Source organism: Anser anser (assembly GCF_964211835.1).
Source record: "Anser anser genome assembly, contig: SUPER_W_unloc_9, whole genome shotgun sequence".
Taxonomy (NCBI): Eukaryota; Metazoa; Chordata; class Aves; order Anseriformes; family Anatidae; genus Anser; species Anser anser.
The window spans coordinates 243,788-271,189 of NW_028154223.1; the positions used below are offsets into that span (position 1 = coordinate 243,788).

The 27,402-nt window shown below is 44.7% G+C and overlaps 2 protein-coding genes and 1 long non-coding RNA gene across 4 annotated transcripts in view; 2 read left to right on the plus strand and 1 right to left on the minus strand.

Annotated features, from left to right (window-relative positions):
• Positions 1-27,402, plus strand: part of LOC310888970 — a 306,398-nt gene that overhangs the window by 243,718 nt on the left and 35,278 nt on the right. The gene's annotated exons all lie outside the window — the stretch shown is intronic.
• LOC310888966 (ceramide transfer protein-like) overlaps positions 13,658-27,402 on the plus strand; it is a 36,211-nt gene continuing 22,466 nt past the window's right edge. Inside the window, exons 1-3 of the mRNA XM_083852677.1 lie at positions 13,658-13,760; positions 14,586-14,724; positions 16,336-16,423. Of these exons, the coding sequence (XP_083708803.1) occupies positions 13,666-13,760; positions 14,586-14,724; positions 16,336-16,423 (322 nt within the window). The 5' untranslated portion in view covers positions 13,658-13,665. The remainder of the gene's footprint in view (positions 13,761-14,585; positions 14,725-16,335; positions 16,424-27,402) is intronic.
• The window catches only part of LOC310888967 (ceramide transfer protein-like), a 77,703-nt gene continuing 70,300 nt past the window's right edge, over positions 20,000-27,402 (minus strand). For both annotated transcript variants that reach the window (XM_083852678.1, XM_083852679.1), the window contains one exon: positions 20,000-27,051. The gene's annotated coding sequence lies outside the window, so the exon portion shown is untranslated. The remainder of the gene's footprint in view (positions 27,052-27,402) is intronic.

Here is a 27,402-nt window from a genome sequence, read left to right on the forward strand (position 1 = left end):
TCATGGGGGACTCCCTTTTGAAAGGGACAGAGGGCCCAATATGCCGACCGGACCCAACCCACAGGGAAGTCTGTTGCCTCCCTGGGGCTCGGGTGAGAGACTTTGCTAAGAAAGTCATGCGCGTGGTACGGCTCACCTACTACTACCCGCTACTGGTCTTTCAGGCTGGTAATGATGAGGTAGCAACGAGAAGTCCGAGAGCAATCAAAAGGGACTTTAGGGCTTTGGGGGCGACTACTTAAAGGATCAGGGGCACAGGTTGTGTTTGCCTCTGTCCTTCCGATAGGGGGGGAATCGATGCTGACAAGCAGACTCATCACATTAACACGTGGCTTCGGGACTGGTGCAACAGGCAGAATTTCGGGTTTTTCGATCACGGGAAGGTCTATGCGATACCGGGCCTGCTGGCACCAGATGGGATGTGCCTCTCTCAGAGAGGGGTGAGGATTTTTGCTCAGGAGTTGGCAGGGCTGATAGATAGGGCTTTAAACTAGAGTTGAAGGGGGAAAGGGATAAAACCAGGCATGCCGGTGATGAGCTAAGGGATGGTGTGCTAGAATCAGAGGGACTGTGTGCTAGTGAGGCCCTTCGGACGGCTCCACAAGGTGCTGCGTGTAGGGAGGCGCATTTGAAGTGCTTCTACACAAACGCACGCAGTATGAGGAATAAAATGGATGAGCTAGAAGTCTTGGCCCAGTCCCACAGCTACGACATCATCGGCATAAGCGAAACCTGGTGGGATGAGTCCTGTGGCTGGTGTGTTGCAATAGATGGTTACAGGCTCTTCAAGAGGTACAGGCAGGGTACGCAAGGTGGCGGGGTGGCAATGTACGTGCAGGAAGGGCTGGACTGTGTGGAACTTGAAGTTGGCGATGGCAAAGTTGAGAGCCTCTGGGTAAGGATTAAGGGATGAACAAATAAAGGGGATGTCACTGTGGGAGTCTATTACAGACCACCTGGCCAGGATGACGACGCCGATAAATTAGTCTTTGAGGAACTAAGAGATGCCGCGAGATCAACTCCCCTTGTCCTTATGGGGGATTTCAACTTGCCAGACGTCAACTGGGATCACCACACGGCTGACATGAGCAAGTCCAGGAGGTCCCTAAAGCACCTAGATGATAACTTCTTGGTGCGGGTGCTAAGGGAGCCAACTAGGAAAGGTGCCCTCCTAGATCTGTTGCTGGAGAACAGAGAGGGTCTTGTGGGGGACGTGTCAATTGGCGGCCGTCTCGGTCATAGTGACCATGAAGTGGTTGAGTTTAGAATTTATGGTGACAGAAGGAAAACTGTCACCAAAACTTCAGCCCTGGATATGGGGAGAGCAGACTTCAGGCTGCTCAGGGAACTAGTCAGCAAGGTCCCCTTGGAAACTGCTTTTGAAGGCATTGGCATCCATCAGTGCTGGTCAGTCTTCAAGCACTGCCTCCTAAAAGCACAGGATCAGGCAATTCCAAAATATCGGAAGTCAGGCAAGCGGGACAGAAGGCCGGCCTGGCTGACCAGGGATCTTCTACTGGAGCTTAGGCGAAAAAAGAAAGTGTAAGGCTGCTGGAAGGAGGGTCAGGCAACGTGGAAGGAATACAGGGACACTGTTCGTTTTTGTAGGGAGAAAATTTGTGCGGCCAAAGCCCAGCTAGAGTTGAAGCTGGCCAGGTCTGTGGGAGACAATAAAAAAGTTTTTTTTAGATATGTGAACAGAAAAAGGAGAACCAGAGAAAACACAGGTCTGCTACTAGATGGGGAAGGTCTCCTCACAGACAATGACATAGGCAAAGCAGAGACGTTTAACGCCTTCTTCGCTTCTGTCTTCAACGCTGATGATGGGCTTCAGGACCCTTGGTGCCCTGAGCTGGAGGACCATGATGGTGGGAATGACAAACTCCCAACCGACCCTGAACGTGTGTGGGATTTGCTGCTCCACCTGGATCCGTACAAGTCCATGGGTCCGGATGGGATTCATCCCAGGGTGCTTAAAGAGCTGGCTGACATCATCGCGGGACCTCTCTCAATTATTTTTCAACGGTCTTGGGAATCTGGAGAGGTCCCAGTTGACTGGAAGCTGGCAAATGTGCCAACTTTCAAGAAGGGCAAGAAAGAAGACCCTAGCAATTACAGGCCTGTCAGTCTCACGTCAGTGCCTGGTAAAATTATGGAGAGTATGACCCTTGAAGCTATTGAAGCGCACCTGGGGGACAATGCAGTCATTGGTCCCAGCCAACATGGGTTCACGAGGGGTAGGTCCTGCCTAACAAATTTGATTTCTTTTTATGATAAGATCACCCATCTAGTCGATCAAGGGAAACCAGCTGATGTGATCTTTTTGGATTTCAGTAAAGCTTTTGACGCAGTTTCCCATAGGATCCTACTGGACAAAATGTCCAGCATACAGCTAAACAAAAGCATCATCCGATGGGTGAGCAATTGGCTGATGAGCAGGGCTCAAAGGGTTGCGGTAAATGGGGCCACATCTGGCTGGCAGATGGTCACTAGTGGGGTCCCTCAAGGCTCCATTTTAGGGCCAGTCCTCTTCAATGTTTTTATAAATGATTTGGATGTAGGACTAGAAGGTGTTTTGAGTAAATTTGCCGACGACACCAAACTTGGAGGAGTTGTTGACTCTTTTGGGGTGGAAAGGCCTTGTAGAGAGATCTGGACAGATTGGAGAGCTGGGCGATCACCAACCACATGAAGTTTAACAAGAGCAAGTTCTGGGTCCTGCATCTGGGACGGGGCAACCCTGGGTATACATACAGACTGGGCGACAAGATGGTGGAGAGCAGCCCTGCAGAGAGGGATCTGGGGGTTGTGGTTGACAGTAAGGTGAATATGAGCCAGCAGCGTGCCCTGGCAGCCGGGAGGGCCAACCGTATCCTGGGATGCATCAAGCACGGCATTGCTAGTTGGTCGAGGGACGTGATTGTCCCGCTCTACTCTGCGCTGGTGTGGCCTCACCTTGAGTTCGTTGTGCAGTTCTGGGCACCACAGTACAAAAAGGATGTGAAACTGTTGGAGAGTGTCCAGAGGAGGGCGACGAAGATGGTGAAGGGCCTAGAGGGGAAGACATATGAGGAGCGGCTGAGGTCACTTGGCCTCTTCAGCCTGGAAAAGAGGAGGCTGAGGGGGGACCTCGTCGCAGTCTACAGCTTCCTCGAGAGGGGGAGTGGAGAGGCAGGCACTGACCTATTCTCCGTAATCACCAGTGATAGGACCAGCAGGAACGGTGTTAAGCTGAGGCAGGGAAAGTTTAGGCTAGACATCAGGAAGAGGTTCTTCACCGAGAGGGTGGTCGCACACTGGAACAGGCTCCCCAGGGAAGTAGTCACTGCACCAAGCCTGTCTGAAGTTAAGAAGCGTTTGGACTGTGCACTTAGTCACATGGTCTAAACTTTTGGGTAGACCTGTGAGGTGCCAGGAGTTGGACTCGATGATCCTTATGGGTCCCTTCCAACTCGGGATATTCTATGATTCTATGATTCTATGATTCTATGATTCTATGATTCTATGATTCTATGATTCTAGTCTTTGTGAATCAATTCTTGTTTTCCTTTAACTTTTTAAAAATGTTAGTGCATCTGTTGTGTATTGGGTATATTGGGTATTTGACTGAAGATCTTAAAAATGTTTCCTAATGTATGAACTTTTTTCTCCTTGTTATGCAGAACCTATATATAGTTTGCTTGTATAGTTATTCTTTCAGAACTTTCATTGATACTTGCTAGTATGTTAATATTTTGGAAAAAAATAAGAAATAGCCATCTGACAGAACTACTGCTTAGTTAGTTTGTGCTTAATCTTCACTTTCTGCCAAATTGATGTATGATTGGAAATGGGTGTAAGGCCATCCTGCCTGATGGCAGGATTCTCTGTGCATAAAGAGCTTTTAAACCAGACCAGGCTTCATTTCTAAACAAATTTTGACATAAAAAGAAGGACTATTTTTATGAAACTTCTACCCTGGCCAACTTCAGTAATCTGAAGTTATGTCAAGAACATGACAAAAAGATGCATGTCCTAAGTAGTCCATAATTTCATATATCCATTTTTGTTCAATTCTAATGGGTGCAGTGAGCCTTTCTTGGTATTTGGGGAGTTTTGAGGGAAGTGGGTGTTATAAATGACTGAGTCCCAAATAGGATTACAACCAAAGTTTACAATTTATTAAACGAATAGAGGCAAGCAAACAGCGCTGGGTGCGCCGGGAGTCTCTGCTCCACCAGGACGCACACCTGTTACGTAAGGCGGCTGGTTTTTATGCTCCTAGGCTAATACATATTCATTACTACTTCTAGAAGAGGCAGGGTTATTATAATTGGTTTCCCGAATCCGAAGTCCTCCCAGGTGCACCTGCTTATCAGTCTCTGTTAGTCTCTCGGGGGCCGTTCGGACGGGGAGGCTCATATTCTTCCTCCTTATCTAGTGGTCTTTTGGCCGGATGTCAGAAGTTACTGCACGTCCGTGCAGAGTCAGCAGTTTTTCTCTGAAGAAATCCCTTTGCTCTCTTCTCACCTAAACCCAGGCCTCAATGTTAACCCTTCAAACCCCTTAGTGGCACGAATTGCTGGACCATTCCTTATATGGGTGTTAAGATTGATAAAAACAAGGGCTATAACAAAAAGGAAATGGGAAGAATATGGAATAGGATTTGAAAGCCAAGTAAAATGTGTTAGATTTTAAGATATAAAAGATATATGGGGTTTAATATATAAAATAAGCACTGTGTTTGAAATAAAACTCACTTCCCCCACACACACAAACATTTTTTTTTAAATTACTGTTGTAAAATGGCAATTTAAACTGAATAATATGTTCTCATAGTTTTCCTTTAAGTGTAGGGTCAATTTTTCTTAAATTCTCTGCCAAACATAATATGGACTTCCCCACCTTTGACAGTTCCAACTTTCTTCATCTTCCAGTGCTTGCTACCTACTGCATACTCCGGGGCATGTCAAGCAATTAATGGGGATTTCTATTCTGATGGCTAGGTAAATGTCTGAGGAGTGAGTAAAGGAAAAAAATCTGTTCCTGTGTGTGGCAATGACAAGGTAACTGTTAACTGAAGTAGATAAATGACAGATTTAATAATTTGTGTGTGTTTTTTTTTTTCCAGAAGCATTTGCTTTGACAGTTTATCTGCTTATTGATTGAGATAAAGACAGTTTATAGCTTGATGGCATTAGAGTACATTGTGCACCGGTGTCTACTAAAGCCTTATACTTCTGTGCATCTGACGTGCCAGGCCATCGAATCCACACAGTCCAATAAACTCGATTGTCCCTTTCCTCCCCCTGGCTGGAGGCAGGGCCCCTCTAGTCCTGGTCAGAATCTTCGTTTCTGTGTCTGAAGGACTGCCTGCTGGAAGTTGGAGCAGCAAACTTTTCAGAGAACCCCTTTTTCCCAATTGTTTTCTTTTGCAACTCACGTACCCGTGCCTCTAGGGTCGCAGTAGATTTTCCATCCCATTTTCTCATGTCCTCTCCATGGTCACGTAGGTAAAACCACAGGGTGGCACGGGGTGTGTACCCACCATATCGTCTTCCTTGCACGGATGAACGCTTACCGCTGATAGCTGAGACACTGGTTTGTACAGGTGGGGAGGAAAATGATCTCTCTTTAAGTTGGTGGACCTCTTCAGAAAGTTTCTCCACAGCTGAGACGCAGGCCTGTAGGGAAGTGGAGAGACTTTCTTTGTACTGCCGGAGTTGTTTAGCCACTTCATCCACTGTGGGTTCCTCATCCTCTTTCCAGGCCATTATTGTCAATGAGCTGGCATATGATGATGGTGCGCTCCATACAAACTTCCACCACATGGTTCGTGTACACTGGACTTCATCTGGATCTGTGGATATTTGTGCGTCATCTAGGTCCTTATAAATCACCTCCCGTATGGCTAATTCCCTCAGGTACTGAATTCCCTTCTCCATGGTGGTCCACTTGCCTGGTAGACATACAAGTTCTTCCTTGAAGGGATACCTTTCCTTCACAGCTCACAGGAGACACCTCCAGAGGCTGTGAGATCGTGCTCCATCTCCAATTGCTTTGTCAATACATGCGTCCCTAGCAAGGGATCCCAGCCGCCTGGCTTCCCTGCCCTCTAATTCCACACAATTGGCTCCGGTGTCCCAGCACCGGAGCATCCAGGTGACAAGCTGCTCACCTATGCAGCGACCAAAATCTTTTCGCACATCTCGTAGCTCACGCTGGTATAGGGTTCGGGTAGTTACTGTTGATTTTTTGACATCCTCATCTTCATCTTCATCCTCCTGCACCTCTGATGGCCCAGCCTTGTCTTCTCTATACCTAGACCTAGCAGAAGACTGTCTGCGTTCCAAACGACCTGACTCTCTATACCATTTTTTCACCTTGTCTACAGGGGCAACTTGCACTGCTACAGCTCGTTTCTCTGACCCAGCCACAGGAGCTGCAGGAGCTGGAGCGGCTGCAGGAGCTGGAACTGGAACGTCTGCACGAGCTGGAGGGGCTGCAGGAGCTGGAGCTGGAGCGGATGCAGGGGCTGGAGCGGCTCCAGGACCTGGAGCTGGAGTGGCTGCAGGAGCTGGAGTGGCTGCAGGAGCTGGAGAGGCTGCGGGAGCTGGAACTGGAATGGCTGCAGGAGCTGGAACTGGAGCGTCTCCAGGAGCTGGAGCGGCTGCAGGAGCTGGAGCAGCTGCAGGGACTGTCACTAGGTTGATAGTAGCATCAATTGCAGCTCGAGAGTCACAAGCCAGACCCCAGCACGCTACAGTGATTTGTGTCACTTTGGAACTGCCAGAGTCATGACACCTTTTTTTCAAGCATTCTGCCAGTTTTTTAGGATTTTGCAGTTGTTCAGGGGTGAATGTCCAAAACACTGGAGGTGCCCACTGCTCTAGAAACCTGCCCATATCCTCCCACACTCCCTGCCACTCGCAACTATCCCGCCTCAAGACAGATCTCCGGATGAGATTCCTAAGTAGTTGTTTAACCCTCAACAAAACCTGAAGCGCATTCAGGAGACATAACAACAAGAACATGCTGGTCTGACTATCCCAAGGATATTCAAAATCTTGGACAACTATCGTAACTAGCTCGGGGGATAAGAGGGTGGTGAAGGAGAAAGGGAGAGTGAACAAGTAGGAAAAAAAATCTTCCCCTGTCCCCTTCACAGATTGGCTCCCTGACGAAAAAAGGCAATAGGTGTAATTGCTAATAGTTTCCGAGATATGGTTTCCAAAGTATAGAGTCGACGACAGTGCTGAGTACAAATACCAGGTTAGAGTCATGACCAGAAATCTCATCATTTCATAAGCCATTGTTACACCGCACAGTACCATAACGATGTTAAACCAGGGCCCGGAAAGGATAAACAGTGCAACAGGGAGCACATACAGAAAGTAACGTGCTATAAAACTCAATTTGGGAAACAGGCACAGCAGACTTGAGATTAAGGCAATCAACATCATGACTAGCAACTATTAAGCAGGTCCAATACTTATACCAATTTTAGTTTAACACACTCTGGTCAAATCTGTCGATATCTCAACCCTTCGAGCCCCACGTTGGGCGCCAAAAAGGACTGTTGTGGTTTAACCCGGCTGGCAGCTAAACACCACACAGCCGTTCGCTCACCCTCCCCCCTCCCTCTCTGGGATGGGGGAGAGAAACGGGAAAGTGAAGCCTGTGACTTGAAATAAAGACAGTTTATTAAGACAGGAAAATAATAATAACAATAATAATAATAGTGATAATGATAATAGTATTACTAATAATAACGTGTACGAAACAAGTGATGCACAATGCAATTGCTCACCACCCGCTGACCGATGCCCAGCCTATCCCCGAGCAGCCGGCCCCCCCACCCCTATATATTGTTTAGCATAATGTCAGATGGTATGGAATACCCCTTTGGCCAGTTTGGGTCAGCTGTCCTGGGTCTGTCCCCTCCCAGCTCCTGCTGCACCCCTAGCCTGCCCGCTGGCAGGACAAAGCGAGAAGCTGAAAAGTCCTTGGCTTGGTGTCAGCACTGCTCTGCAACAATTAAAACATCAGCATGTTATCAGCGCTCTTCTCATCCTAATCCAAAACATAGCGCCCTACCAGCTACTAGGAGGAAAATTAACTCTGTCCTAACTGAAACCAAGACACTTGTTTAACTCTACAAATCTTACTTGTCTCTCTCCTGACAGCCCAGATTTGCAGGAGGGACAAATATAATCCTCTCCCTTTTTTGCTATAGCCTGGTGTCCCAGCAGTACAAACTGCTTTACATTTTATTACTATGTCAGTATACAAAGGGAAGCAGTTATTGTCAGCTTGGTCTTTGGCACCTTTGATCAGGAAGGAGTTTTATTCTGTAAATCATGCTTTTCTGCAGTGGTACCCAAGTCTCAGAAGCAGGACATTAAAGGCATTCTGTTGTTAATGTTTTCTTTAGACTCCTGCGTGTTGTCCCCTTCAGCAACCTGGCTGTTCTCTTTGGATTGCCTGCTCCTCCCTGTTCAGCTGGTCTGGAATCTCAGCATTTAAAGCTGCTAAATAATATCTGATGAATAGTCTTCCTGTGCACTTTAACCATTTAGAGAACTCATGAAAAAATAGCATGCATCCATGTATACTATATAAACACAGGTGTAAACTACATGGATAAAGATTATCAAAGGCCAGTCATTTGCCTTTGGTTGCCTCTTGGTCAAGCTGTGTTCTCCTCCCTCTGCAATATTTTGTATCTTAGTACTGCTTCTTGGCCCATTCCCTTTGTTTAGAAAGCAGTATGTTGTTCCAGGGCATATTAATACATATACTACTCCAGCTCATGCAGCTATTAAAGATGCCCGTTGTCTGCAGGCAGCACATGTTGACTTACCAAAAGTATGTAGAGTTTGAGAAGTAAAGACCCAAAAGATGTTGTTACTTAGATTGGACAAGTGAGTATAGCAATTATGATAATCTTAGTGCTGTATTGCTATAGTCTCTATTTTTATCAGTTGTCTTATTATGCTTATTTTTCAATTTAGAATTCCTGCTTTTTCTACATGTGCCTGCAGTATGCTTATTTACTGCGGAGTTGCAACATTTATCACTGTAGGGGGAGAAATATATCTAAATTTCTTTACCTGCTTTTGCAGTTGCAAAGAAAGGTCATGTTAGAACCATTTTTAGCTTTTTTGCTCTCTAAATAGCCTCCTGCACTGAGCTTGGGAAGGCCGTAGACAGGGCAATCATTATCCATCTGCTGTGACCTGGACTGGGAAAACCCTGTCTCTGCTTTCCTGCTGACTAACCACCTCGCTTTTGAAACCTTAAATTTCCATTGTTAGAGCCTGTAGAACAATTGATAAAGCAGACCTGCAGACACATGTTAACTGTATTTTTAACTTCAATCTACAGAAATGCATCCTGAAGTACCCTATTTGTTGTGGCTGCGTTCTTCTTACTATCTGCAGCCATCCCTAGGTAGTTCATCCTTGGCTCGCATTAGCAGTACCCTTTCTTTCACAGAATCATAGAATCACAGAATCATCTAGGTTGGAGGAGACCTCCAAGACCACCTAGTCCAACCTCTGACCTAACACTAACAAGTCCTCCACTAAAGCATATCACTAAGCTCTACATCTAAATGTCTTTAAAAGACCTCCAGGGACGGTGACTCAACCACTTCCCTGGGCAGCCCATTCCAATGCCTAACAACCCTTTCGGTAAAGAAGTTCTTTCTAACATCCAGCCTAAACCTCCCCTGGCACAACTTTAGCCCATTCCCCCTCGTCCTGTCACCAGGCACGTGGGAGAATAGACCAACCCCCACCTCGCTACAGCCATCTTTAAGGTACCTATAGAGAGCGATAAGGTCGCCCCTGAGCCTCCTCTTCTCCAGGCTGAACAATCCCAGCTCCCTCAGCCGCTCCTCGTCAGACTTGTTCTCCAGACCCCTCACCAGCTCCGTTGCCCTTCTCTGGACTCTCTCGAGCACCTCCATGTCCTTCTTGTAGCAAGGGGCCCAAAACGGAACACAGTACTCGAGGTGCAGCCTCACCAGAGCCGAGTACAGGGGCACAATCACTTCCCTAGACTTGCTGGCCACGCTGCTTCTTATACAAGGCAGGATGCCGTTGGCCTTCTTGGCCACCTGAGCACACTGCTGGCTCATATTCAGCCGGCTATCAACCAATACTCCCAGGTCCTTCTCTGCCAGGCAGCTTTCCAGCCATTCATCTCCCAGCCTGTAGCTCTGCTTGGGGTTGTTGTGCAGGACCTGGCACTTGGCCTTGTTGGACTTCATACAGTTGACCTCAGCCCATCGGTCCAGCCCATCCAGATCCTCCTGCAGAGCCTTCCTGCCCTCGAGCAGATGGACACACGCACCTAACTTGGTGTTGTCTGCAAACTTACTGAAGTCTTACTTACTCAATCCCCTCATCCAGATCATCGATAAAGATATTAAAGAGGACTGGCCCCAGTACTGAGCCCTGGGGGACTCCACTAGTGACCGGCCTCCAACTGGATTTGACTCCATTCACCACAACTCTTTGAGCCCGGCTATCCAACCAGTTTTTAACCCAACGAAGCGTACACCAGTCCAAGCCACAGGCAGCCAGTTTCTTGAGGAGAATGTTGTGGAAAACGGTATCAAAAGCCTTACTGAAGTCAAGGTAGACCACATCCTTTCCCTCATCCACTAAGTGTGTCACTTCGTCATAGAAGGAGATCAGTGTCCTGGTTCCAGTTAGGACAGAGTTAATTTTCCTCCTAGTAGCTGGTAGGGTGCTATGTTTTGGATTAGGATGAGAAGAGCGCTGATAACATGCTGATGTTTTAATTGTTGCAGAGCAGTGTTTACACCAGGCCAAGGACTTTTCCGCTTCTCGCTCTGTCCTGCCAGCGAGCAGGCTAGGGGTGCAGCAGGAGCTGGGAGGGGACAGACCCAGGACAGCTGACCCAAACTGGCCAAAGGGGTATTCCATACCATCTGACGTCATGCTAAACAATATATAGGGGTGGCTGGCCGGGGTGGGGGGCCGGGCTGCTCGGGGATAGGCTGGGCATCGGTCAGCGGGTGGTGAGCAATTGCATTGTGCATCACTTGTTTTCTTACACATTATTATTATTAATACTATTATCATTATCACTATTATTATTATTATTATTATTATATTCCTGTCTTAATAAACTGTCTTTATCTCAACTCACCGGCTTCACTTTCCCGTTTCTCTCCCCCATCCCAGAGAGGGAGGGGGGAGGGTGAGCGAACGGCTGCGTGGTGTTTAGCTGCTGGCCAGGTTAAACCACAACAATCAGGTTCGTCAAGCAGGACCTGCCTTTCATAAACCCATGCTGACTGGGCCTGATCGCCTGGTTGCCCTGTAAGTGCTGTATGATGACACTCAAGATAATCTGTTCCATGAGCTTCCCTGGCACTGACGTCAAACTAACAGGCCTATAGTTCCCTGGGTCTACCCTCAGGCCCTTCTTGTAGATGGGCGTCACATTTGCTAGCCGCCAGTCGACTGGGACCTCCCCTGATAGCCAGGACTGCCAATAAATGATGGAAAGCGGCTTGGCCAGCTCCTTCACCAGTTCTCTCAGTACCCTCGGGTGGATCCCATCCAGCCCCATCGACTTGCGTACATCCAAGTGCTGTAGCAGGTCACCAGCCATTTCCTCGTGGATAGTGAGGGCCACATCCTGCTCCCCATCCCCTTCCACCAGCTCAGGGTACCAGGTATCCAGAGAACAACTGGTCTTGCTGCTAAAGACTGAGGCAAAGAAGGCATGAAGCACCTCAGCCTTTTCCTCATCTCTCGTCACTAAGTTTCCCCCGCATCCAGTAAAGGATGGAGATTCTCCTTAGTCCTCCTTTTGGTGTTGATGTATTTGTAAAAACATTTTTTGTTATCTTTAACGGCAGCAGCCAGATTGAGCTCCAGATGAGCTTTGGCCTTTCTAATTTTGTCCCTGCACAGCCTCGCAACATCCTTATAGTCCTCCTGAGTGGCCCACCCTCTTCTCCAAAGATTATAAACCCTCTTTTTTCTCCTAAGCTCGAGCCACAACTCTCTGTTCAGCCAGGCCGGTCTTCTTCCGCGCCGGCTCGTCTTTGGGCACGTGGGGACAGACCACTCTTGAGCCATTAAGATTTCCTTCTTGAAGAGTGCCCAGCCTTCCTGGACTCCTCTGCCCTTCAGAACCACCTCCCCAGGGACTCTGCCAACCAATGTCCTGAACAGCTCAAAGTCTGCCCTCTGGAAGTCCAAGACGGTTTTACTGGTCCCCTTCCTGACTTCGCCAAGAATAGAGAACTCTACCATTTTGTGGTCACTCTGCTTTCACTCTTTCTTCAAGTACATGTTGAAATGTTTGCAGTGAGTCTAAAAATCACCCTTGGAACATGGGTGTTCAACAGACCTCTTCTGCTTAGTCTCCACAAAGTCCAGCTTTTCCGGTACCTTCCAGCTCTTTTGCTGTGTTTTTGTTTTTATTTACTTGTTTTCTATTACACTCTTGTTTTTATAAGATACTGTGTTGCGATCTCTTAAATGTTTTAGTAGGATTTTTTTTTCATAAATACTGCAGAGAATGTGATTAGAGTTATAGTGAGAGAGGGAGTTAGGAGAATCTTATCAGGTAGAGAGAGAGCGCTGACAGTATTAAACTAGTGGATGCTACTTAGTGTCTTTGCTAACTATGGTGCATTGTGCAAATTAGCTAAAGCAAGAAGCCTTGGGCCCCTTACCAAGGTCAGTCTCCTAATAAGAGTGTGAGCCTATCTTAAGAAACTGGCAGAAGCTGGTCCTGCGGATGGACAAGAGTCAAGGAGCAACTGAGTCTGTGCAAAGACAAGAGGTCAACTAGTGGTGACAAGGAAGAGTTATCAACCTTCATCCCCACGACCCCCGATGACCACCACCAGAATACACTGCGCAAGCGCAGATGGGAGGAGTTCATGGAAATGACTCATTGGAACTAATTTTAATACGAAGCGGGGACAGGTCATGCATATGTATAGGTGCATTGTGAAACTTCATGCATATGTAACTCTTTACTGCATATAACCATGGCAAGTTGCTGCATCGGGTATACACAACTTTGGTGGGACTACCCCCCGTGCTGCCCAGCGCTGAATAAACATACCTACTTTACAGTCTTACTGATTGTGGAGTCCGTTTTCCGCAAGTCAATAGTATCATAATGTCTGTTTCATCACCTCCTAGGATGAGCTGTACGTCTTAGAGAGGGGCTGCCTGCTGCTTGTGTTATGCAAAATAATAAATAATTTATAATGCTAAGTGAAAATACCTTCCTTGGTAGGCAAACATCCTTTGAAGTGCTTGACAGGCACTAAATCAAGACATAATCAAAATAATTCTTGGAGATGTGGAAGAATAATTTGCTTTATTTGATATTTTTTAAGTGGGGGGAGCTTTCCCATGAGTCTGTGCTTTACTCGCACAGTTATGTTTTAAAAGATAAAGGGAAGAAATAAAATTAGATCAATACTTATCAGAAGAAATGAAAAATAAATGTTGCTTTAAAACTGATGCAGAGACAAGTCATCCAGCTCACAGCAGGCACATGCAAGCAGCTTAACACAAACAGCGAAACCATGCATTATGCAAATCCCTACCATTCTAGTTTGTTTTTTGGTGTTTGTTGTTGATGTTTTTGTTTGTTTGTTTTAGACTGAATCTGGCTATGGATCAGAGTCAAGTTTACGACATCATGGCTCCGTGGTGTCTCTTGTTTCTGGAGCAAGTGGATACTCTGCAACATCCACTTCTTCGTTCAAGGTTAGTAAATAACATTTTCTTAGCATTGGTGTGAAAATAAGACACTTATGCAACTGGAAAGAAGATAAGCTATGTGAAGACTCATTCACACAATTAAAGGAAAAAATACCAAATCTTTGGTTTACTATAAGCAATAATTCAGCATGTGATGATGAATAGATCATATAGGAAGGTTTCACGTGCCTCTGTGCACTTATCCCTTTCAGACTACAGTGTCATCTTCTAATGACGAGAAAATCAGACTTGTGAGAGGATTTACTAACCTTTCTTAGTGTACTCCTGAGAATATCAGGGCTTCTAAATGAAAAGGAATGCTGAGCCTGTGACTTAACAAATTTGATTAATACTGATTGACAAATTATGGCTTTCCTTGTTTCATGCATATAAATCTTTAACATTTGAACTTGGGTGGGTTGTACTTCTGGGAGAGCACAAAAGGACCAACACAAGAAAGGGGAGTAAAGATTAGAACCAAGATCTTAAACTAGCACTGACTATTTTCAGGCAAATAGGCACAAACCTGGTAGTATGCAAGACTGCATTTTTAATAAGCTTTTGTTGAATGCTCCAAAGTAGCACATACAGTCAAGAAGAAAAACTGAGACCAGTGGACAAAATGAGTAAGAAATACTTATATATGGTTTCCTATAACCATGTTCTTCTAATATTAACATTATTTCATAGCTACTGATATCTGAAATGTCCTTAGTGTGCCTGAAGAATTTCTTCTTCATACCTGCAGAAATCATTTATTTTTTTATTTAGGCATTGAACTGTTGTTGAGTATGTAAAAGCATTTGAGGCTTTTTTCTCTTGCATTTTCAGAAGGGCCATAGCTTACGTGAGAAGCTTGCTGAAATGGAAACCTTTAGAGACATCTTGTGTAGACAAGTCGATACTTTGCAGAAATACTTTGATGCCTGTGCAGATGCAGTTTCTAAAGATGAACTCCAGAGAGATAAAGGTAAAACTGTAATTGAAAACTCCTAACTTGATAGAATCTAAATTTTTACACAGTAAGCAATCACCCTTGAAATAGTTACTGTAGCATTAGATGCCATATTAAGGAAATATGTATCTTAAACATAGTATAGTGATTAATCACAGATATTTCTGCATAAACAGTGTTAACTATTTTCACTTCGGAAGCTGGATTCCCATAAAAATCTGCTTAACTTTGGCAGCTACAGGTGCCAACCTTACTAGAATAAATGGTCTTTTAAGCACTTGATGTTATAGAACAGTAATTGTTTACTCCCATAAGATGAAGTCAAATTAGTTTACTGCTGGAAAACAAACAAACAAACAAACAAAAGTTTAATGACGATTTATTATAGAAAAAACTTAAAAGTTGCTAAGCCAGTGTATTGGGTTTATGTGGCAAGGATTTGGGGGGGGGGGGACCTGCAGGGGGTGGCCTCTGTGAGGAGTCCAGAAGCTGCCTCATGTTAGATAAGGACCAGTTTCAGCCGACTCCAAAGGGACCCACTGCTGCCCAGAACTGAGCCAATAAGTGATGTTGTTTGCACCTCTGTGAGAGCAGATTTAAGACAGGGAAAAAGCTGCTGCACAACAGCAGCTGGGAGAGAGAGGAGTGAGAAACAGCCTTGCAGACACCAAGGTCAGTGAAGAAGGAGGGGAAGGAGGTGCTTCAGGCTCTGGAGCTGAAGTTCCCCTGTGGCCTCTGGAGAGGACCATGGTGAAGCAGGTTGTTCCCCTGCAGCCCATGGTGTACCAAGGTGGAGCAGATTTCCATGCTGCAGCTTGTGGAGGAGACCACAGTGGAGCAGGTGGATCTGACCTGAAGGAGGCTGCAGCCTATGGAGAGCCCCTGCCAGAGCAGGCTCCAGGCCAGACCTGTAGCCCGTGGAGAGGAGACCATGCAGGAGCAGGTGACCTGGCAGGAACTGCTGCCCGTGCGGGACCCATGTTGGAATAGTGTGTTCCTGACGGATGGACACCCATGGTACAGACCCATGTTGGAGTAGTTCTTGAAGAGCTGCTGCCTGTGGGAAGCCCACGCAGGATCAGTTCGGGAAGAACTGCATCCCATGGGAGGGACCCCATGTTGGAGCAGGGGCAGTGAATGACTGTGAAGGAGCAGAGGAGATGAAGCATTATGGACTGACTGCAACCCCCATTCCTTGTTCCCCTGCGCCACTCGGGGGGAGGAGGTGGAGGAGGGTGGATGGGTGGAACATGGTTTTAGTTTTTTGTTGTTGTTTGTTTGTTTTGTTTTGTTTTGTTTTTGTTTTTTAGTTTCTCACTGCTCTAGCTTGTTAGTAATAGTTAACAAATTACATTAATCTCCCTATGCCGAGTCTGTTTTGCCCGTGACGATAATTGTTGAGTGATCTCTCTGTCCTTATCTCAACCCTTGGACCCTTTTCATCATATTGTCTCCCCCTTTCCCTTTGATGAGGGGGAGTGAGAGAGTGGTTGTGGTGGAGCTCAGCTGCCCAGCTGAGTAAAGTCACCACAGCCATGAAGATGACCTTAAATCTTTCTTGCTTAATAAAGAATTGGAAAAAAAATCTCACTCCCATAACATAATCTCTCTCTCTCTCAAATTTAGTGGTGGAAGATAATGAAGATGATTTCCTTACGATGCGCTCTGATGGGGATTTTTTACGTAACAGTAACAGCAGTAAGGAAAAATGTAGGTGTGTCTAAACTTCTTCACTGAAAATTCATGTGTGATATAAAATTCGTCTGATATAAGACTGATATTTATGCTCTTTTCTAAGCAGAAAACTACAAGAATAGTTATTTAAATGTGTGACAGGAAGCTCTCATTCATACTCAGATTATCATACGTTAGTTGCTTTTCATGATTCTCTGAGTTGTACTTAATTTAATTCACACAAATATTTAATGCAAACTTGTCAAGATGGAATTTCCTATTCTGTGTCCAAAGCTATTTCCACTACAAACTTCTGTTGAAACAGCTGTATCATATTGCGAACTGAAATTTGTCATAGGTAATTGTATTTTTTTCTTGCACATGTTATCTGCTTTAGGAGTATGGTGGAGCACAATGCTTTTCCAGTTAGGTGTGCCCCAGTATTGTTTTTTCCAAGTTCTATGGCTATTTAATGGTTAAGTCAACATTATGTTGCTGATTCTCACTCATCATAATTTTAGCACTTTTTTAAAAAAACATTTTTTTCAATGGTACGATGATTTTTATTCTTACCTTAAATGATCTGGTTATTGTCATTGTACTTGCTGCATCCATGAAGTAAATATAAAGAACTGGTGCAAGTCCTGCTATTTGAGAAATCTTGATGCTTTTCTGGCCTGCCAGAAGTTGTATATGCATTTAAAATCTATTTGCATTCTTTGTAGACTTTCACTTGTTTCCTGACTAAAATGATTTCAATGTTTACATTCTCTAGATGTTGACAATTCAGGCATTTGTTATACTGGTTCACAAAACTTTGAAGTTGTACTAGCTTCCAGTTTCAAATCTGATGGAATCTCAAAAAGAAGTACTTACAAAAAGTGTTTTATTAAATGTAAATACTTCAATCAAGGACCAGAAAATATATGGGAAAAATAATCCTTTTCTGTGTCTCCCATTGTCTTATAACGGCCTCTAGTCCCCATATCTGGCATCTTTCCTTGCTGTATTTAAGTGCTCTTTCTAGAGTATTGCCAAAACTGTTACGAGGAAGGAAGAGGAAAGGGAATGGGAAGGAGCTTTCAGCATGCTTCCAGAATTAATCATAGGAGTAGATATTTCAATGATATAAAGTGCTTGCTCTGCTAAGGATTAATTGTAGTGCTGATGTCAGAGATTAAGTAGTTTAACAGCATCTACTGCTTTTAAAGACAATAAAAGATGTTTTTATAAATACATTAGCAACAAAAGGAGGACTAAGGAGAATCTCCCTCCTTTATTGGATGTTGGGGGAAACATAGTGACAAGAAATGAGGAAAAGGCTGAGGTACTTAATGCCTTCTTTGTCTCAGTCTTTAGTAGCAAGACCAGTTATTCTCCAGGTATCCAGGCACCTGAGCTGGTAGATAGGGACAGGGAGCAGAATGAAGCCATCATAATCCACAAGGAAATGGTTAGCAACCTGCTCAACCTGCTAAACCGCTTAGATGTATGCAAGTCTATGGGGCCAGATGGGATCCAGACGAGGGTACTGAGGGAGTTGGCAGAAGTGCTTGCCAAGCCACTTTCCATCATTTATCAGCAGTCCTGGCTATCAGGGGAAGTCCCAGTCAACTGGCAACTAGCAAATGTGATGCCCATCTACAAGAAGGGCTGGAAGGAGGATCCAGGGATCTACAGGTCTGTCAGTCTGACTTTGGTGCTGGGGAAGCTCATGGAGCAGATTATCTTGAGCGCCATCATACAACACTTACAGGGCAACCAGGTGATCAGGCCCAGTCAGCATGGGTTTATGAAAGGCAGGTCCTGCTTGACGAACCTGATCTCCTTCTATGACAAAGTGACTTTCAGTGAATGAGGGAAAAGCTGTGGATGTGTTCTACCTTGACTTCAGTAAGGCTTTTGACACTATTTCCTACAGCATTCTCCTGGAGAAACTGGCTGCTCATGGCTTGGATTGGTGTACACTTCATTAGGTTAAAAGCTGGCTGGATGGCTGGGCCCAAAGAGTCGTGGTGAATGGAGTTAAATCCAGTTGGAGGCCGGTCACTAGTGGTGTCCCCAGGGCTCAGTACTGGGGCCAGTTCTCTTCAATATCTTTTTCAGTGATCTAGACAATGAGATCAAGTGCACCCTCAGTAAGTTTGCAGGCGACACCAAGTTAGGCACAAGTGTTGATCTGCTTGAGCATAGGAAGGCTCTGCAGAGGGATCTAGATAGGCTGGACCGATGGGCCGAAGCCAACTGTATGAGGCTGAACAAGGCTAAGTGCTGGGTCCTGTACTTAGGGCACAACAACCCCATGCAATGCTACACTCTGGGGGAAGAGTGGCTGGAAAGGGACCTGGGGGTATTGGTCAATAGCTGGCTGAAAATGAGCCAGCAGTGTGTTGGACCGCAGCTTGAATACTGTGTTCAGTTTTGGGCCCCTCACTACAAGAAGGATATCAAGGTGCTGGACCATGTCCAAAGAAGGACAACGAAGCTGGTGAAGGGTCTAGAGAACAAGTCTTATGAGGAGCGGCTGAGGGAGCTCGGGGAGACCTTATCGTACTCTAACAATTACTTTAAAGGAGGCTGTAGCGAGGTGGGGATTGGTCTCTTCTCCCAAGCACCAAGTGCTAAGACTAGAGGGAATGGCCTCAAGTTGCACTAGGGGAGGTTTAGGTTGGATATTAGGAAAAATTTATTCACTGAAAGGGTTATGCGGCATTGGAATACGCTGCCCAGGGAAGTGGTTGAGTCACCATCCCTGGAGGTCTTCAAAAAAATTTGTAGATGTAGTGCTTAGTGACATTGTTTAGTGGTGGACTTGGCAATGCTAGGTTAAAGGTTGGACCAGATGATCTTAGAGGTCTTTTCCAGCCTAAATGGTTCTATGATTCTATGATTCTAAACTGAAGTTTTAAATAAATCTTTTGTGCATCTTGTCAGCAAAGATAAGCAAGCTTGCAACATTCCCTTATAAGCAAGTTTAACAGTTCCACTAATCCCATTTTTTATATAAAAATCTACATTTTTGAAGACTGTTAAGTCATTAGAACAAATTTCAAAAAAATGAAAAAGCTTTTTAAAAAAAAAAAAAGTTGAGTATTTAATTTCACTGAATGATTCAGTTTGAAAAAGCAGTCTGCCAAACAGTTCTTGGAGGATGAGGTAGGAGTTTCAGCTTAATTTACCTTTAGGACATTTCTTTGTATCTACATTCTTCTGGTGTATCTGCTATATATACACATTCAATATGTGAAATGTCATTAGGGAAGTTTGTATTTTTCGTACACCTGGTCATCTTAAAACACTTAAATAAAAAGTGACTTCCTTCATTTTCTTCATTCCTCATTCCTCCTCATTCCTCATTCTTCATCTTCCTTATAAGCCCCCTTTAGGTACTGAAAGGTTGCAATAAGGTCTCCCCGGAGTCTTCTCTTTTCCAGGCTGAACAACCTCAACTCTCTTAGTGTGTCTTCATAGGAGAGGTGTTCCAGACCTCTGAGCATCCTCGCGACCCTCCTTTGGACCTGCTCTAACAGGTCCATGTCCTTTTTGTGTTGGGGGCCCCAGAGCTGAATGCAGTACTCCAGGTGGGGTCTCATGAGATTGGAGTAAAAAGGGGAGAATCACCTCCCTAGACCTGATAGCTATACTTCTTTTGATGCAGTCCAGGTTACAACTGGCTTTCTGGGCTACAAGTGCACACTGCCAGCTTATATTCAGTTTTTCATCCACTAATACCCCCATATCCTTCTCTTTATGGCTGTTCTTGATCTGCTCATTGTCCAGCTTGTATTCAGGTTTGGGATTCCCCCAGCCCAGGTGCAGAACCTTGCACTTGGTCTTGTTGAACCTCATGAGGTTTGCATTGGCTCACCTCTCAAGCCTGTCACAGTCCCCCTGGATGGCATTCTTTCCATATTCCTCTTGTAAAAAGTTCTGTATCAAGTCTTTAGGAACTTCTCTGCTAAGAGATTGCTATATATTACGGGTACCTGTACATAAACTCATTGTAGGTCAAGGTCAGTACACAATTTCTGTAACCCTTTGCTTTTTGTAGAACTACTTTCTGTCTAAATGCCCTTAGTAGGTGATTGCTGAAAAGCTTGACTAGAATAAATAAATAAAACTAGACTCTATGTCCTAAAGTGGAATCATATGTCTTAAGTCATGCAGAGAAGTAGGTATCTCATGGTTGAGACACTCATGCCCATGCCAATGCAGAAACATTGATTTATCAGGTTTCAGGGTCCCTTCTTTAGCCTACTGTGATAAGGAGTGTTGAGCCTGACGCATGGAAACAAACTTTACAACTCGAGGAGAGTTATAAAGCAGGTATGTTTATTGCAGCGCTGGGTGCAAGGGGGATCACTCCTCCTAACTTGCCCAGCAAGGGTTACTGCCAGGGTGCTTATATTGATGGGATATACACATATTCATTTCACTTCCCCCCCCCGGTCTCTTGCATATTCATTAGGTATCCGAAGAATCATTAACATAGGTTCCCACCCACTATTCGCATGCACACTAGAGTTCTCCGGGTGGTCATCCAGCGTACTCTGGTGGTCTTTTGATGAAGGCCAGAAGTCTTCCTTGCTGTTAAACTTTTGACCCTTCCTCTCATTTACAGACTTCAGCAGGCCAAGCCAGTTCTTGCTGGTTCTATTATCTGTGTGTATGGAGTCTTTTCTTCCCTTATCTTGCTGGTATGAAGTCTTTTCTTCACTTATCTTTTAGGGTCTTTGCGTTGATATTCCCTACCTCAGTCCTGTCCTTGTGGTTGATTTACAATATATATCTGTGTTAGCTAAAACTTGCAAAATCAGCATTGGGTGACTTCTCTAGATCTGCTATAGTTCTACAGTTAATCCTTTAGCATCTATTTCTTACTTCAAGCCTACTGTTCAAACTTCTAGTGCTCAAACCACTAGATTTAAGATATTTTTTTAAGGGGACCATTTTCATATTGTCTTTTAAAATGTCCATTCTGCATCTTCCTTGGGTAGGAGGAGAAAGTTAGCATGACTGTAGAGATTTGTGTACTGCACTGAAGATGATGTTTTGAATCAGGAGTTTTTTTATTTTCTGTGCTTCCTAGGATTTTCGAGTGAAGAGTCAGAGTACTATGAAGGCATTTAAATTTACTGCTTGCTTTCCAATTAGAAAATCTGATAACTGAGGCAATGAGTATTTGTATAAAGCACCAAAGGAGGCACGGGCTAATGCATATTTACCTATTGGGATCTTATATTCTAAGAATGTAGAATCTTGATCAGGAAGTGATCAGATTCGTCTTCTCAGGAAAATGAGTGGATTTGGGCTTAAATGATGTAAGAGTAAGATGAATGGATGAAACTTACTTAACAAACCTCTTTGAAGATGGAAGGTATTTCTGTACTGGAACTGTAAAGATGGAAAAGATCCAGCACCTGGAGGAGAGAAAACTGATATAAAACACAGTGGGATTTGTGGTGGATTTTTGTGCTTTGAATGGAAGGATATTTGAATATTTGGAATATTCACCAACATATTGCTGGAATAAGGAGGTTGTTGTTAGAGAGAAACTAGTCATATTGATGCTACTGCTATCCACAGAAGATTAATAACAGTAGGCATCAATAAATGGTCATGCACCCACCCCATTCTTTTTCATTTATAATTAGCATACTGCCATAAGATGTAAAAGTGACTTGCGGAAAACAGACTCCACAACCTGTAAAGTTGCAAAGTAGGTATGCTTATTCAGCGCTGGGCAGCACGGGGGGTAGTCCCACCACAATCGTGTGCACCCACCACAGTAGTTCATCTTGTGTTTATACAGAAGGGGTTACACAGGTAAGGGATCGCATATGCATATTCATAACCTCTCCCTGAAAGGGTGATCTTTATTACAATGAGTTCCGGGAAATCATTTCCATTGTCTCAGTCCTCTCCTGATTAGTTCACAATACCTATAGAAATCCCTTATCTTCCAGAGCCCTCCTGCCTCAGTCCTGATTAGTTTACAGTACCTGTAGAAATCCCTTTAGCATCCAGTTCTTACTTCAATCCCCCCTTTTCTGTCTACTTTAGGAAATTCTTTTCCTCCATCTCTACTAACTTAATTTTTATCCCCTGGTCCCTGAAAGAAATACTCTCCATTCTCTACTTTCTGCCTCAACCTGTGTTTTTTCCATTTTTCATAGTCCTGTGTGGCATCTTGCAGTCCTATGAGCGTCACAATTGTAGCCGCAATCCCCCAGCTGGTTTTGACATCCATCCTGACGTGAGAGCTTTCTTAACTCGAGCATGATGAATCCAGGCGGGTTGCTCTTTAATTTTGATTGCAGTAAAAGTTGTCAGGAGTACCTGGAATGGTCCTTCCCATCGTGGCTCTAGGGTCTTTTCTGCAAGAGACTTTACATACACATAATCCCCAGGTTGTATATCATGCACTGGACTATCTAAACCCCCTACTTCGAGTCCCAGCCACGTGTTTCTCAGTTTTACTGAGTTGTTTGCCTAATGCCACCATATAAGAGGTCATGATTTCATCCCCAACCTGTGTGGACATTCCTTTCTGTATTCCATAAGGTCGCCCATACAAGATCTCAAAAGGGCTTAGTCCTTCCTTGGCTTAGTTCGTATGCGCAAGAGAGCCAAGGGAAGGGACTGAGGCCGGGTCAAGCTAGTTTCTTGCCCCAACCTCACAATCTGCTGTTTAATTAAGTGGTTCATTTTTTTTTACTTGGCCACTCGATTGAGGGCGATATGGAGTATGAAGTTGCCAGTCTATGCCCAAATGGCAGTTGATTTCCTGTACCATTTTTGAGATAAAGTGTGGTCCTCTATCAGAAGACATGGTTGCTGGAACCCCAAAATGCAGTATTATCTCTTGTAATAATATCCTAACTACCTCCCGAGCCTTGGCTGTCCTGGTGGGGAATGCCTCTGGCCAACCTGAAAAGGTATCAGTTAATACTAATAAATATTGATACCCCCCTTTTCTTGGAAGTTCTGTAAAATCAATCTGCCATTGTTGCCCAGGCCCACTGCCCTTCCCAATTTGGCCCATTTCCGGTTTGGGGGTGCTCTTGGGATTGGTCTGGAGACAAAGATCACACTGCCGAGTCACTTGTCTCACAGTGGTGTATAAATTTCTAGCTACAATGTCTCTAGTCAGGTGTTTATATAGGGACTCTGCCCCCCATGCCTCTTCCTATGTTCTTCCCTTATCAGGGGCCATGTTAAATAGGAGGGAATAATTAGTTTCCCTTGTGGGGTGTGAGCCCACCCTTCTTTATTATATGATCCTTCCAAATCTGCGATAAGCTTTTGATCTTCCTTAGTGTATTCTGGCTTATCTTCTAGAGAGATTTGCCCATCAGAGACCAAAGCCCCTTCTGTTCTTACCTTTACCTTGGCTACCTGTTTTGCCTCTCTGCCAGCTCATTTCCTCTTTCCAACTCTGAGTTCACTTTCTGGTGTGCCTTAATGTGCACAATCGTCACTTTCTCAGGGAGCTGGACTGCCTCCAATAGTTTCAAGATCTCCTCTGCATGCTTGATATTTTTCCTTGTGAGTTCAATAATCCTCTCTCTTTCCAGATTGCTCCATGTGCATGTATGACCCCAAAAGCATATCTCGAATTGATATAGATATTCACAACTTTGCCTCGGGCCAATTCCAAGGTGTGGGTCAGTGCAATTATTTCTGCCTTCTGTGCCGAGGTGTTTATGGGCAAAGGTCCCGACTCTATCACTTCCCAACTGGTGGTGATGGCATATCCAGCATGCCTTTTACCGCTTAGGACATAGCTGCTTCCATCAGTGAACCAGTTTTCCGTATTCTCCATAGGGCTGTCTCTCAGGTCCAAATGACTCAAATATGTTGCCTCAGTGGTTTCCAGACGGTCATGATGCACTGGTTCTCCTAGGTTTCTGCTGAGGAAAGAGGCTGGATTGACAATGTTAGTGACTACTATCTCCACATCATCCTGTTCTACCATTATAACCTGATATCTCAAGAACCTTTGTGGGAAAAGCCAGTGTCCACCTTTTGCTTCCAATTCTTCAGATACTGTACCGGACATCAACACAGTCATTTTCTGGCCCAGGGTGAATTTTCGAGCTTCCTGGATGTTTAGCACTACAGCCGCAACCGCTCGCAAACATCCAGGCCAACCTTTTGCAGTTGCATCCAGCTGCTTGGAAAAGTAGGCAACTGCTTGTCGATATGGGCCGAGATATTGTGCCAGTATTCCTAGGGCAATCCCCTTCTTCTCATGGGAAAAAAAGGAAAAACGGCTTACTCACATCTGGGAGTTCTAGGGCTGGGGCCGACATCAAGGCATTTTTTAGCATCTTGGTGTTCCTTTGAGGTGTTTCTGTTTGGTGTTTGTTAGTGCATATAGAGATTTAACAAGCAACCCATAGTTATAGATCCATAGTCGGCACCACCCAGTCATTCCCAGGAATGTTCGTAACTCCTTTACTGTTTGCAGTCTCGGAGTTTGGCATATTGCTTCTTTCCGGGCCTGTCCTAAAGTCCTTTGTCCTGCACTGATTTCATAGCCCAGATAAATCACTTCACGCTGCATCACTTGAGCCTTCTTTTTGGATACCCAGTATCCCTGGAACCCCAAAAAATTCAACAGACTCACCATCCAAGTCATACAAGCGTCCTTTGTCTTGGTGGCAATCAGGATACCGTCCACATATTGTAACAGCTTCCTTTCCCCAGGCGGGGCTTCCCAGGATTCAAGATCCTTTGCAAGTTGATTACCAAATATGGTAGGGCTGTTTTTGAACCCCTGTGGTAATACCGTCCAAGTGAGCTGCGTTTTACACCCACTTTTAGGATTTTCCCATTCAAATGCAAATATTTTCTGGCTGGCTTTATGGAGAGGGAGGCAAAAGAAGACATCCTTCAGGTCTAAAACAGTAAACCAGGTTAGATCAGGTGTCAATACAGTCAGCAAGGTGTATGGCTTTGCCACTACCGGGTAAATGTCTTCGGTTATTTTATTTATAGCCCGGAGGTCCTGGACCACCCGGTATGACCCATCAGGTTTACGGACAGGTAATATGGGAGTGTTAAAATTGGACTCACATTCCTTTAGTAACCCCAGTTTAAAAATTTTTCTATTAACGGTCAAATTCCTTCCCTATCTTCCTTCCTCAGGGGATACTGTTTGATTCTTATTGGCTGTTGTCCTTCCTTAAGTTTGACCTCGACAGGTGGAGCATTTTTTGCTTTCCCTGGTACATCGGTGGCCCATACCCCAGGATATACCTGGTTCGTAATTTCTTCGCTGATTCTTCTTTCCGTAGGAACACTTGCTAAGGACAAATTCATTATTTGGATATACTGGTGATCATTTACCTCCAGAGTAATCTCTCCTTTTTCAAATTTAATTATTGCACCCAATTGTTCCAATAAATCTCTCCCCAATAGTGCTTTCGGGGAGTTGGGCATGTACAGAAATCTGTGGATGCCCCATTGTTTTCCCAATTTATATCTCAAAGGTTCACAAAAATACACCTTCTCACTTTGGCCAGTTGCCCCTTTTACCATGATATAATCATTTCCCAGGGGCATCAAGGCTTGGTTTAAGACTGAATACGTTGCCCCTGTGTCAACCAAAAATTCTACCTCCTCTTGCTTCTTCCCTAGCTTCATTATAACCAGTGGATCTGCTAGGGTGGATTCCCCAGGTCCCCATCAGTCTTCCTTCACATGAGCCACTGTTCTTCCTTTCTGGTTGTTTCGTCCCTTCTCCTTGCCTTTCCATTTTTCTGGGCATTCATTTTTCCAGTGGCCATATCTTTTGCATATCGCACACTGGTCCCTGCCGAATCAAAACAGTCCTTGTCTAGGTTTCCTCTCTTCATCCTCTCTAACAACCGCCACCACCCTTCATTGTCCTTGTCTATAATCCTCTTCTCTATTACTGAACACTCTCCATGCCTCATCTAGCAATACTTCCAGGTTTCTGCTTTCTGTGGGATGCAGCCTCTGAAGCTTGCGCCTAATATCACTTGTAGACTGTCCCAAAAACAAAGAGACTAACTGTTGTATTCCTACCTCTGACCCAGGATCCAGTGGTGTGTTACGGTGCATCACATCCCTTAGTTGATCTAAGAATTCAGATGGTGACTCGGAGGGACCTTGTTTGATTGCGTATAGTGCTGACCAGTTTATGGTTTTGGGAATGGCTCTCTCCATTCCTTTTGAAATTCACTCCGATAATGCCTGTAATATCTCCATATCTGCGGATCTATTTGCATTCCATTTTGGATCCTGAAGGGGAAAATATTCCTTAAAATCCCCTCCAGTAGTTGCATAATGATTCTCAGCCAAATCTCCTGCAGTTTTTAAAATTAGTTGCTTCTCCATCTCAGTCATGTAGTCTAATAATAACTGCACAGCACTCCAATCAGGATTATGCTGTTTTATAATAAACTGAAAATGTTTGGCTACACTTACCGGATCATTTCTGTAATCCTTAGCAAACCTTCTCCATGCTTCTAAATTAGTGGTGGAAAATGGTACCTTAATTAACATCGTCCCACCATCTGACCCTACCGCCTCCCGGAGAGGTGCTTGTAAGACTGTTAGAGCCGACTTTTTCCTGGTATGGGAGGATACAGGGCTGTCCGGGGGAGTGGAGGTTCCATCCGAGTCCGCATCCTGTTCCTGTGATAGAGAGGGAGGCTTAAGCCTCAGTTAGATCTTGTTCAGTTAGATCAGTTAGATCTTGTTCTGATGCCTGGTGGGCTTTATTTATTTTAGTACATCTTTGTCCAATGCTACATGCCAAGCAGCACCACTTCAAATTAATTTTAAGTTCTTTATTATTTTCTTGCTCAAGGGCGAGTACCATAGGGTCCTGTGGTGGCACCATTCCACAGTCCCTTTGCCACTCTGGATGATTTCAGAGGGTGAAAAACATATCTGCGTACGACACTTCATCCCATTTTCCTTCTCTCCTCAAAAACAACATTAATTGCAGGATAGTGTTATAGTGTTATAGTCGATTGATCCATA